Genomic DNA, 12,855 nt, shown 5'->3' with positions numbered 1-12,855 from the left:
ATTAAGAACATTTTCTTCCTCAGGTATTGCATACCAAAATGTGTGTGTTGCTGATATTTATAACCTATTCAGATGCTACAATTGTGGGGTCTCTTCTTGCTACTCTGGAAACATAATTTTATAAGAAGCTTAATATTATAAGATAACATTTTCTCTCTTTTTTTTTAAGGGATGTAGGAACTTCAGGCTTTGGGGTCTACACTGCATTTGAGTATATACTTTTAGTCACAAATCAAGAACAAATTAATGCATGCTAAAAACCATTTTAATAGAGGGACTTTGCTTTGTTGTATATTTCTAAGTTAGAATAAATTAAAAATGAAAAGTAATTTACCTTAATTATTCCTTGCATTCTGAAAAATGGTGATGTATTAAAGTGTTTGTCGAATGGTTCAGAAATTGTGGAATTGCAGAGTTGAATTCATTCTGGAAAATAGATCAAGCAAAATTTATATCTATGTTCAGATATATAACAGGGTAGGAGAGCATAGCTCTCAAGTCCCATCTCTGCCATTACTTTGCAATATTGTTTGTTAACTTGTTCCTTCTTCTTGTATAAATGGTGCTGATAATAGTATCCAGTTTGAAGTTGTTGTGAACATTAAGTGAAATAATATTGGTAATCATAGTGTGGTATATACAAAGTTTTTTTAAAACTAGCAGTAATTTACTGTTGTTATCATGGCCAGTTTTGTTTTTAGGACAGCTGTGATGAAATATGAACAAAAATTTTAAACCTATATCTTACAGAATTTTATAGTTTTAAAAATTATTTTCCCAAGTACAATCTAGTTTAGTTTGAGTAAATATTCAGTAGCTATTTCTTAGCTCCTGTAGGTGTAACAACCACCTTTTGTATTGGAAGTTTGGTACTAGAACAGCAGTAGGAAAGGCATGGACCTCACATGTGGTGGGAGAGTTAGACAATAAATAACTAAACAAATAAGATGATTTTTCAAAGAGGTCATTAGTGTGAAGAAAACTATCATATTTCCCCATGTGTAAGACACACCCTTTTCAAAAATTTGGGGTCTAAAAATTGGGCACATCTTATACAGTGGTTGTAGGTTTTTTAAACTTGCATTTCCCGCTTCTTTGCACTTGTCTTTGCACTCATTGTTCCACACTTGTTACCAGTATATTATGGTGGGTTACGCTTTGCCAGGTTCTGCCCAGAAACGGCTCAGAAAATATTTTTTTACAGTGCTGAATTCAAGTTAAAAGTGATCCACTTTGCAAAAGTGAATGGAAATCGTGCTGCTGAATGTAAGTTTGGTCCTCCTCTAACTGAGAAATCAATCTGAGACTGGTTGTGGGAAGAAGAAACCCTACTGAAAACACCATGATAGAAGAAGGCCATGAGAGGCAAGTCAGCAAAATGGCCTGATTTAGAGAGGGAACTGAAGATACGGATTGAGGAGCAAAGGGCAATTGGAATTCCTGTGTCCACAAAGATGGTTCAGCATGAGGCAAGAAGAATTGCTGATGAAAAAAAAGTTACTGATTTCAAAGGAGGACACACACAGTTGGTGCTTCAGGTTCATTAAACAGAAGGACTAAGCGTGCGTACATGCACCAGACTTGCCCAAAAGATGCCTGAAAGCTATGAGCAGAAGGTCCTTGAATTTCATCGTTTTGTCATTCAATGGCAGAAGACACATCAGTTTGAGTTGGGACAGATTGCAAATATGAACAAAGTCCCCCTTCAATTTGATGTCCCAAGTAACAGAACTTGATAAGAAGGGGTGAAAACTGTTAACTGTGAAGACAAGTGGACATGAAATGAGCCATTATACAGTTGTTCTATCTTGGTATGCCTATGAAACCAAGCTGCCTCCTATACTGATTTTCAAACACAAAACAATGCCTAAAGAAGACATTCCTTGAGGAGTGATTGTCCACGTTCATGACAAGGGTTGGATGGATCAGGATGGGATGAATATCTGGTTTGAGAAAGTTTGGAGAAGGAGACCACACGGGCCCTTATGCAAACCTGCCCTATTGGTGCTTGATCAGTGCAGGGCACACATAACAAAAACACAAAGATTGCTGCAGAGAAAAAAACAAAACTTGCCATCATACCTGGAGGCTTGACATCCTAGCTCCACCCACTTGATGTCAGCATTAATAAACCCTTCAAAGCTGCCATGAGAGATGAATGGAACCAATGGATGAAGCCTTCTGGGGACAATTTGACACAAGCAGGAAGAGTGAAGAAAGCAACTATAGGAGAAGTTTGTACCCAGGTGAAAAGATCCTGGGATAATATGAGTTCAATAACTTTATGTAATGCTTTTTTTTTTTTTTTTTTTTTCATTTTTTCTGAAGCTGGAAACAGGGAGAGACAGTCAGACAGACTCCCGCATGCGCCCGACCGGGATCCACCCGGCACGCCCACCAGGGGCGACGCTCTGCCCACCAGGGGGCGATGCTCTACCCATCCTGGGTGTCGCCATATTGCGACCAGAGCCACTCTAGCGCCTGAGGCAGAGGCCAAGGAGCCATCCCCAGCACCCGGGCCATCTTTGCTCCAATGGAGCCTTGGCTGCGGGAGGGGAAGAGAGAGACAGAGAGGAAAGCGCGGCGGAGGGGTGGAGAAGCAAATGGGCGCTTCTCCAGTGTGCCCTGGCCGGGAATCGAACCCGGGTCCTCCGCACGCTAGGCCGACGCTCTACCGCTGAGCCAACCGGCCAGGGCTGTAATGCTTTTTTTTTTCTTCAAATTTTGGGCCCCAAAATTAAGGTGCATCTTCTACATGGGAGTGTCTTACACATGGGGGAATACGGGTAGTATAATGTAATAGAGATTGACTGGAGACCTACTTTAGGTGGCCTGGATAGAGCTTTCTGAAGAAGTGACATTTAAGCTCTTAACCAAATGATAGGGCGCCAGCCATGTGAAGAGCAGAGAAGCAGCTATTGCAGCTAAAGAAAGCAGCAAGTGTGAAGGCCTTGGCTGGGAGTGTGTGAAGCATGTGCGCAGGCAAGGAAGACTACTAGTGCAGCTGCATGGAGCTTGGCGAGCCGAGGGGAAGGGGTCAGGACAGAGGCCCGAGGCTGTAGGCTCAGCACCTTGGAGTTTATTCTGCGGGTTATGGGAAGAGTTTGGAGAATTGTAGGCAAGGAAGTAAAGGCTCAGACTTAGTTTTAGAAGTAGCCCCTTTGCTTCTCTACGGAGCAAGAATAGAAGCAGGAAATCCATTTAGAAGACTTTTGCAGTAGATTGAGAAGTGATGATGGCTTGGGTGAAGATGTTGAAGGAATGGCTCAGGAGTCGGGATACTGCCCGCAGCTCTGTGTAGTACAGAGGCAGTATGGCATGTGCTTAAGAGCACCAGCCAGAGTCAGATGTTCTGGTTTGAAATCTGATTTACCATGTGACCTTGGACAAGTTTCTTAATTTCTGTGTGGCTAATTTTAACATCTCTGAAATGGGAATGATGATAGTACCTTCCTGCTATGATTGCCATCAGGATTAAATGAGATTATCATAATTGTAAAATGCTCAGAAGAGTGTTAATAAGGCTGTTTGTATCATCGTCACCACCACTACCATCTTTATCACTGTCACTACTCCCATATCATCCTCAATAATCTCGATTAACAGATAAGAAAACCTAGAGGGTGGTTTTGAAATCAAAATATAAACTTTTTGATTTAGAATTCATTATTCTTTCAGCAATATATTCTGTAGTATGAGGTCCCAGAAAGAATATCTACAGATCAGAATCTGTAGCTCAGAGTCCAGCTGTATACACCTGTGAATATTTAAACAACATGAGAACAGGATAGAAAAGGTTATCAGAGAGTCCCAGTGCGTGCCAGGGAGGTGTCCTGTGCCTCTACCTCTCTCTTCCAACCTGGAACCATTACAGTTTTTAACTCCCTGAGGATTTCTGGTTTTGTTTTTTTTTTTTTTTTCCGAAGTTGGAAACGGGGAGGCAGTCAGACAGACTCCCGCATGCGCCTGACCAGATCCACCCGGCATGCCCACCAGGGGGCGATGCTCTGCCCATCTTGGGGCATCGCTCTGCTGCAACCAGAGCCATTCTAGCACCTGAGTCAGAGGCCACAGAGCCATCCTCAGTACCTGGGCAAACTTTGCTCCATTGGAGCCTTGGCTGCAGGAGGGGAAGAGAGAGACAGAGAGGAAGGAGAGGGGGAGGAGTGGAGAAGCAGATGGACGCTTCTCCTGTGTGCCCTGGCCGAGAATCAGACCCGGGACTTCTGCACGCCAGGCCGACGCTCTACCACTGAGCCAACTGGCCAGGGCCACTCCCTGAGGTTTGAAGAGAGCTTTTGGTCACCTAAGCCAGAAGCATTAGTGTGCACATAGTAATGCATATAGGAGGAAAGAACTCACTATTTTGAAGACCTTATAAGATACTTTCTTTGAGGACATTCAATTCTTCATCAGTTGTGTTAAATGGGGCCATAAATAATGTAAACAAATGAAATCCATGGGTTATCCCTAGACTTTTTGTTTGTTTGCTTGTTTATTGTATTGATTTTAGAGAGAGAAACAGGAATGTTGATTTGATCCTGTATGTGCCCTGACCGGGGATTGAACTGGCACCCTCTGAGTCTTGGGATAATGCTCTAACCAGCTGAGCTATCTGGCCAGGGTCCCAGACTTTTTCTAATCAGACTTTTAGTGAAGGTATTAACTAGATTACCTGATTTGAATTTCTCTTCTTTCTGCCTTTGCCCATTCCCTTCTGGAATAAACAATGAGAACAAGAGACTAATGAGAAGCAAAGAGCCTGGAAACCTTCCTGCTCAGCTTGCCTCACTAGAGGCACCACTGATGCCTCCCTCACTGAGATTAAAGGAAAGCTCTCTATTGCAGAATGTGAGCACTTGATCCGCCACATGCTGGTGTTGGACCCGAACAAGCGCCTCTCGATGGAGCAGATCTGCAAGCACAAGTGGATGAAGCTAGGGGACACAGATCCCAACTTTGACAGGGTAAGGGGCACCACTTGCCTTAGGGAACTCTTCTCAGAACTCCTGGACTCTCCTGTGCATGAGATTATAATCAGGCCAGGGAAGAAACTATTGTGTAATATTTAAGCAAGGAGTGAAAGTGGAGAATATTGGAGAGTTATTGGAGAATAGTGATGCCACTCCCTACTGCTTGTCCCCAAATCAGTCTCTTCTTGACCTTTGAGACAGTGCAGCCCACAGTTTCGCAGCTTACCCACCCTGGGACTGTCTCCTTCCTCTTGTCTCAATGTGCTTAAGTTCAGGACTCCTATAGCATACCTTTATTTAAGCCGTATGGCCATCCCAGGTGCCCAGAGTCACTCAGGAACATGGGGATCTTGTCTGGTTACAGTTGAGCACCCAGGGCTTTGTTGCTTAGGCTTTATCTGAGGCCAAAATATCCCCAGCTGGGGGGCGTGGAACAGCCTGGTATGGGATGACATGCCTGTGTGGTATGTCATCTTAACAAAGTTGATTGGGGCTTTGATAGCGTACCTTTTTTTAATGTTACAGTTAATAGCTGAATGCCAACAACTAAAGGAAGAAAGAAAGATGGACCCTTTTAATGAGGATGTCCTCTTGGCCATGGAGGACATGGGACTGGACAAAGAGCGGACACTACAGGTATCTAAAGGAATGGAGAACAAAGTGAGATGCAGCTGCACTCCCTCTGTCCTGCCTGTTTTCACTTTTCCTCTGCCTGGGAACTTCGGTCTTTTTTTATTTAAGTAATTTTTCAAGCTTTCAATTGTAGTTGACATTCAATATTATATTAGTTTCAGGTGTGATTAGACATTTCTATAACTTACAAAGTGGTCACCCCAATAAGTCTAGTACTCCTCTGACACCATGCATAGCTATTATAGTGTTTTGAGTCTATTCCCTTTGCTACACTTTACATCCCTGTGACTATTTTCTGTCTGCCATTTTGTACTTTCTCAGTCATCTCCCCAACCCCTTCCCATCCTGCCACCATCAGGAATTGGGTCTTTTTGTTTTCCTCCTATTCTTCCTCTGCCGCTCTCTGGGCCTTGAAAAGAAGATGGTTTGGTCCTCTGATATGTTACAGTGGAAAGGGTTTGGTCATTGACATGCCATTTCACCAGGGTTTTTTATTCTTTTCCTTTCTTTCTTGGTAGTCATTAAGATCAGATGCCTATGATCACTACAGTGCAATCTATAGCCTGCTGTGTGATCGCCATAGGAGACATAAAACCCTGCGTGTCGGCGCTCCTCCTAGCATGCCCCGAGCCATGGCCTTGCAAGCACCAGTCAATATCCAGGTGGGCAGTAACCCAGGGGCCTGACCCAGGACAGAAACATGGGGGTGGGCAGAGGGGGTTAGCCATTGCTCACTCATTCTTAAGTCAAGAGAGTTTTCTGTTCTTCTTTACCTCTGGCCCATCCATCTGTCATGTTTTCTTTTGTCAGAGAACAAGCAAAGAGCTGAACCTTCCTTAGAGAGGATGGAAGAGTATTCTAGTACTCGAGGTGGACAATAGTTGCAGTCTCTTTTTTTTTTTTTTCTAACAGCAGATCATTGAAAGAGACTATCATCTCTAAAAATTGCTTTCTTAATGTAGCTTCTGAGGGCAGAGGAACCAAAGACTCAGAGGCAGAGACATAGACCATCACTTTTCTCTAGTGTGTAAGACTGCGTGTGTCTATGTACTGCTTTCCAGGCGGAGCAGGCGGGCACCGCCGTAAACATCAGCGTGCCGCAGGTGCAGCTCATCAACCCAGAGAACCAGATTGTGGAGGCAAGTAGCAACCTCTGATAGTTGTCAGCTGAAATCACTCTTTCCTTCCCTTACTTCTTATTTCTAATTACTTCTCATTTCTAATCTGATTGTGTTTTCTTGCGCCTCAGCCCGATGGGGCAGTGAACTTGGACAGTGATGAGGGTGAAGAACCTTCCCCTGAAGCATTGGTTCGCTATTTGTCAATGAGGAGGCACACAGTGGGTGTGGCTGACCCTCGGTGAGTATCTGGTCAACAGCCCTGATTAACAACCGGGCAAAGAATTCCCGCCTGACTATGAGTTCCTACCATGGTGTATTTTTCCAACTCTTTTGTATATCTCAGATGAAATCTAATCCAGTGGCCAAACCAGTTTTAACCCAGTTTAGGGTTCCTAGTAGATCAGACTTGATTTGCTAAAAAAATTACTGAGCTGTCCCTATTGGATGGTGGGCCAGTAGCCACCATCATGACAGTTAATTACAGTACTTTGGTGAAAAGTGTAATAGTCTCTTGGCTAACAATTGAGGTCTTCAGATCCAAGTCATGTGAAAGTATCTGTTAAAATTCATCTGACTTTGACAGGTTCTAGAGATGTTTGCTGCATCTAATGCAAGACTCATCTAGGAAGTGAGGACAAACGATATGATGTGATTGATGTTGTTACAAATTAAGTAAACAGAATTGAAAAACACACTAAGTACTATGTTTCCCAAAGTGTTTTCCCAAAATAGCCCTTCATTATGTTCCTCATGCCCTCACACTGGAAATGTGAAGGCTGGCTTTCTCCTTTTTGTTCTACAGTTGAAGATTCTCAACATTAAAAATCATTGCCTCTTTTCTGGATATTTCCTTTACTGAGTAGAGAAGAGAAGTCTGTGTCAAGAATTTTCTGAAAGTTCAACTAGGGGCAAAACTAGTTTTCTTATAAATACCTCTTTTTTCTGAGTGATTTCCCAAAAAACATCCCTAGTCCTGCTGATGTGCTTGCTTTATGTTTCTTATTCTTGGCCAGCGTTCAAGCAGGCAATAAGGGAACATTTGACTCCTGAGACTGTCAGCAGTGTTGCTTTGCTAGTGGAAAGATCTCTTATTTGAAAGTATGCTGTAAATGCTGCTGTTGGAGCACGACAGCCCCGCACATCACTTCTTATCTGTCCTGTTGGCACTGACAGGGGTAATTGTATTCTTTCCCTGCTAAATCAGTTGCTACTTCAGGCAGCCATTGTTTTAGTGGTTGGCCTGTGTCTTCCAGAAACTGCTGTTCACCTCCAGACTTTGCAGACCTGAGCTGGCCTGGTGCCAGGGTTTCCTGTTGGCTCCGAGCTATTGGTTTCACATGAGTAGTTAGTAAAGAATAGCAATCCCAGTTCCAAACAGCGGAGTGGCAGAGATCCAGATTCCACTTGCTTTGGAATCTTAGAGAGAAATACACATTTAGGAAGCAAGTAAAAAATATTTAATAAAATAAATGGTACAGAACATATTGGTTTCATCAGTTTGGGATATAACCCTTTTGAGTAAGAATATTAACCAAACTTCTGTCACTTGTTTCTTACCAGCACTGAAGTTATGGACGATCTGCAGAAGCTTCTACCTGGCTTTCCTGGAGTCAGCCCGCAGGCCCCGTTCCTGCCAGTGACCCCTAATGTGAACTTCGTGCACAACCTGTTGCCCATGCAAACTTTGCAGCCAACTGGGCAGCTTGAGTACAAGGTACCTGGATATGGGAAAGGGCTTGCCCCAGGAGAAACACATTCCAACTTACTTTGAAAGACTGAGAGACCTTTCCCAGGAATTAAGGGTTTTCTTGTGGAGAAGGATGATTTCTCTTGCAAAACATCTTGGGTGAGAGGGAAGATTTCTCTAGTCTTTATCACAATCAAAGGATCCCTTAATTCCAGTAGATTAGAGTACTGCTATTTTCTCTCCTTCTTTCCCCCACCTCACCAGTCTCTTTTCCACTCTACTCCCGACAGGAGCAGTCCCTACTACAGCCGCCCCCCCTGCAGCTGCTTAATGGAATGGGCCCCCTTGGCCGGAGGGCATCAGACGGAGGAGCCAATATCCAACTGCATGCCCAGCAGCTGCTGAAGCGCCCACGGGGACCCTCCCCACTCGTTACCATGACACCAGTGAGTAGCAGCACAGAGCCCAATTTACTCAGAAACTTTTTTGTTTGTTTGTTTTTGTATTTTTTTGAAGTTAGAAGCGGGGAAGCAGTCAGACAGACTCCCGCATGTGCCTGACCGGGATTCACGTGGCATGCCCACCAGGGGGTGATGCTCAGCCCATCTGGGGCGTTGCTCCATTGTGGCCAGAGCCATTCTAGTGCCTGAGGTGGAAGCCATGGAGCCGTCCTCAGCACCTGGGCCAACTTTGCTCCAATGGAGCCTTGGCTGCGAGAGAAGAGAGACAGAGAGGAAGGAGAGGGGGAAGGGTGGAGAAGCAGATGGGTGCTTCTCCTGTGTGCCCTGGCCAGGAATAGAACCTGGGACTTCCATATACCAGGCCGATGGTCTACTGCTGAGCCAATCGGCCAGGGCCTCAGAAACTTTTAATAAAGAGGTTGAAGGCTTAAGGTTGGCAAACCAGGATCTTTAGACTGAATGTCTGAAATTTATCTTTCTCTAATATTATGGTGCTCCCTGACCAGGTCTCGGGTTAGGTGTCACCTCCTGCAAGATGCTCTCCTCAATTCCCAAGTGCCCATGGAGGACTTGGTCATGCTGCTTTGAAATTTTCTGTTTACTTGTGTCTGTGCTGCACAGTGTAAAAGGAGGGGAAGAGTGGGACATAGTAGGTATTCAGCTGTTTGTTGGATAAATAAAGGAATGGCCTGACTGGTGGAGATGCAGTAGATTGAGTGTCAGCCCGGGACACTGAGGGCCCAGTTCAAAACCCCGAGGTTACTGGCTTGACTTCGGGGGTCATCAATATCCCAAGGTCACTGGCTTGAGCAAGGGGTCACTGGCTTGGCTTGAGCCCTCCCACTCCCAGTCAAGCCATGTATGTGAAGCAATCAATGAACAAAAGTGATGCAACTATGAGTTGATGCTTCTCACCTCTCTCATCCCCCCTCCACTCTCCCTTCCTGTCTTTCTAAAAATTTTTTTATTTAAATAAATGAATGAATGAAGATAAATCAGAGGAAGAAATCCAAATTAAATAATCACATGGTAAAAGTGGGAAAATAGAAAGGTATATGAAAGTCCCATATAGCACAGGGATCCTAAGAAAGGTGTTGTTAATAAGAAAATTAACAGAAAGACTTGCCCAAGTCCCATTTCCAGAATAAGAGCTATTACAGGAGAAGCACCGCCATGAGCTTTTCCTCTCTGTCTCTCTCCAGGCAGTGCCAGCCGTGACCCCTGTAGACGAGGAGAGCTCAGACGGGGAGCCAGACCAGGAGGCTGTGCAGAGGTAATGTGGCACCTGGCCGTGCTTGCAGACGTCCTTGGGCAGGCTGCCCTGCAACCAGCAAAGTTCACTTCTGCCCACGGAGGTGGTACAGTGCAGCTTCAACATTTGTGTGGTCTCTTTGCTCAAGCCAGGTGGCATGTTTTCCCCACATGGAAGTAAGAGAAACCTATCCAGAAAATTTCATTTCTGTACGTGCCATTGGAAGTCCCCTAAGTGACAGCAGTAACCATAAGAACTTTTTATTTTCTCCCTCCTAACCTCCTTGCCCTGTCTTTGTATTGCAACTCTGATAGTATTTACAAGGCACAAAGCGTGCTCCTACCTGCCAAGACTTGTTTCCTGAAAAGGAATTGGAGATTTGGGATGACAGTGATCTTAGCTAGTCTGGCTGTGGACCTCTGGTATAGACTCTTATTTGCCAGGAGAACAAAAACCTCTTGTATGGTTTGTTGTGTGCTTCTTCCATCTCCTTGTACCAGCAATGGAGTATTGATAAAAGAATATGGGCTTCAGACTGGGGACAGATGCAGATATCCATGGTTTGCAGAACCTTGTTGAGTGGTGCCTAATTCACAGAAACTGGCAGTGACCATCAGACTGCTGTCCTGCATTCTGCCTCAGTCATTAGCCATGGTCCTTAGCTCCATGCATGCTCCCTTGTGGGAGTTGTCATTCTTATTTTCTGGGGAGGGTGCTTTGACCAGAATCCACCATGGATTTCCTCAGAAATATAGGTGTTCTTAAAGATGATATGTTTTTTCCTTGAGGGAAATTGAAATAAAATGGTTTTCATGAGCTCTTGGAGAAACTTTGGGTGTGTTTATCAAATGGGTATTAAACCACTAATGGCTTATGCTTTTTGATTACATTATTTTTTACTCTCTGTACTTTACTCCATTAATTACTTTGTGTAGTCTGTTAACTGTTTTTAGCTTAAATGGGCAAAGTAGTTGGGAATGACACAAGACCACTTTTTAAGAACCTGGTGGCTGATGGCCAGCATTGTCTTCCTACCCCAGGAGCTCTGTGCGAGAGCTGCTGTTCAGTGGACAGAGGAGCGGAGAACAGGGGTGTGGGCAGGTGGGTCAGCTTCTTCTGCAGCTTAGCCAATAGAAGAAAATTTGTTGTAATTTGTTTCTACAGTTTATTGGTAACAGGGTATATAAGTTGCAGATGGGTCCTGATGGTGTCATGAAGAGAACTGAGGGAATATGTACCTGCCTCCCTACTAGATAGCGATATTTCGTTTTATCTTCTTTGTCGTGAACTTTCCTTCTCCGAGCTCCACTTCATTCTTCTTTAGATCAACATTTAAGGCATAAAATGTCCTTTAGTTTTGAGGCAATGACAAGGAATAGTGCTTCTTTTATGCATGCCTAAGAGGGGCAGTAGTGGTGGAGGAAGGCGTCAACCAGAGGAAGGGGCACCATTATCTTCTCAGTGGCATTGACCAAGTCATAGATCTGAAAGAGCCTCAGGAAAGGCACCAGGAACTCTTCAGCTTTGGAAACTTCTGTTTTCTTGCCTTGCCTTCCCCCTGCCCCCCAAATCAATTCTAAACATTTCATGTGGTTTCATTTCTTCATCCTCTGGTGAAGTTGGTTCCGAGGGGACAGTGTCAGTTTGTCTTCTCTGATGAGTGCATTACAGCTCGGACATGAGGGAAAGGGCGGTTGTGGGGTTTGCTTTCCTAAATGGAGAGTCTGTTTTCTGAGACTTGTAGTGACGACAGTCTCAACGCCTGGGAGCAGTGGGGTTCGGAGATACATGTGGACCTTTCTCAGTGTCTCCCTCGGCTCATCTCTAGGAACAATCCTTAGGGCTCTTTTTCTCTTCTATTTTTCTAAATTTGGAGGGTAAAGAGAAATAACATTAACAAGTAGGAAATAAATTCTTCTAGAATGAAATAAGAATAATCATTCTTCTTTGTGAGCTGCATCTGCTTTCTCTCTTCTCTCCAATCACTTCAGTGGTCAGCCAGCTTTTGCTGGCCAGTTGGACATTCTCACTTTCACCTAGTCAGAGTCTGTGTGCCATGGAGCCTTTTGAGCGGTGGCACAATTTCATTCTGAGTGCTTTAGGTTAACTTCTGATGCTTCTTGCTGAGGAATATTCCTGTCTGTCTTTTTTACTGTGAAATGTGCTCCTGCTGTTGCAGATACTTGGCAAATAGGTCCAAAAGACACACACTGGCCATGACCAACCCTACAGCCGAGATTCCACCGGACCTACAGCGGCAGCTAGGACAGCAACCTTTCCGTTCCCGGGTCTGGCCCCCCCACCTGGTACCTGAGCAGCATCGGTGAGTAGCCACATGAGCTATGTGAGCTCCTTGAGGCTCATCGAACAGGCACCTTCTGGCTAGTCTTAGCAGGAATGACGAATAGCATCGAGGCTTCAGATAGCATCTGAGCTCACATCTTCTCAGCTCCTAGCACTAAGCAGTGCTCAGAGCAACATGGGATTCCTTTTTCCCATTACCTTGTAGACATGTTTATTCTGCAGTTGATTCTCCTGATTCTAGATATTGATTCAGATGAAATTGAACTTGAGACCTGCAAGGAGGTGAAGCTCTCAAAGGCCAACTGAAATAAAGAGGATTCATAACCATGTTAATTGACTTGATCTTTAATAACCCATCACCTTCAAAAGAATGAGTATTTCTTATGTTATCACTAAACAGTTGAGCTAGGGTATAGAGGAAGAT

General features: G+C 44.3%; 1 protein-coding gene across 6 annotated transcripts in view; it reads left to right on the top strand.

Moving 5' to 3' along the window:
- The window catches only part of SIK3 (SIK family kinase 3), a 238,369-nt gene that overhangs the window by 200,353 nt on the left and 25,161 nt on the right, over positions 1-12,855 (top strand). For 2 of the 6 annotated variants that reach the window (XM_066245399.1, XM_066245372.1), the window contains exons 7-15: positions 4,849-4,967; positions 5,499-5,609; positions 6,125-6,268; positions 6,668-6,745; positions 6,856-6,965; positions 8,288-8,441; positions 8,705-8,860; positions 10,078-10,148; positions 12,307-12,450. In XM_066245399.1, the coding sequence (XP_066101496.1) occupies positions 4,849-4,967; positions 5,499-5,609; positions 6,125-6,268; positions 6,668-6,745; positions 6,856-6,965; positions 8,288-8,441; positions 8,705-8,860; positions 10,078-10,148; positions 12,307-12,450 (1,087 nt within the window). The remainder of the gene's footprint in view (positions 1-4,848; positions 4,968-5,498; positions 5,610-6,124; positions 6,269-6,667; positions 6,746-6,855; positions 6,966-8,287; positions 8,442-8,704; positions 8,861-10,077; positions 10,149-12,306; positions 12,451-12,855) is intronic. The other 4 variants (XM_066245405.1, XM_066245380.1, XM_066245415.1 and 1 more) reach the window with 2 other exon arrangements.

The sequence above is a fragment of the Saccopteryx bilineata genome, chromosome 1, assembly GCF_036850765.1.
Source record: "Saccopteryx bilineata isolate mSacBil1 chromosome 1, mSacBil1_pri_phased_curated, whole genome shotgun sequence".
Lineage (NCBI taxonomy): Eukaryota > Metazoa > Chordata > Mammalia > Chiroptera > Emballonuridae > Saccopteryx > Saccopteryx bilineata.
This window is presented reverse-complemented; position numbering and strand designations above follow the sequence as displayed.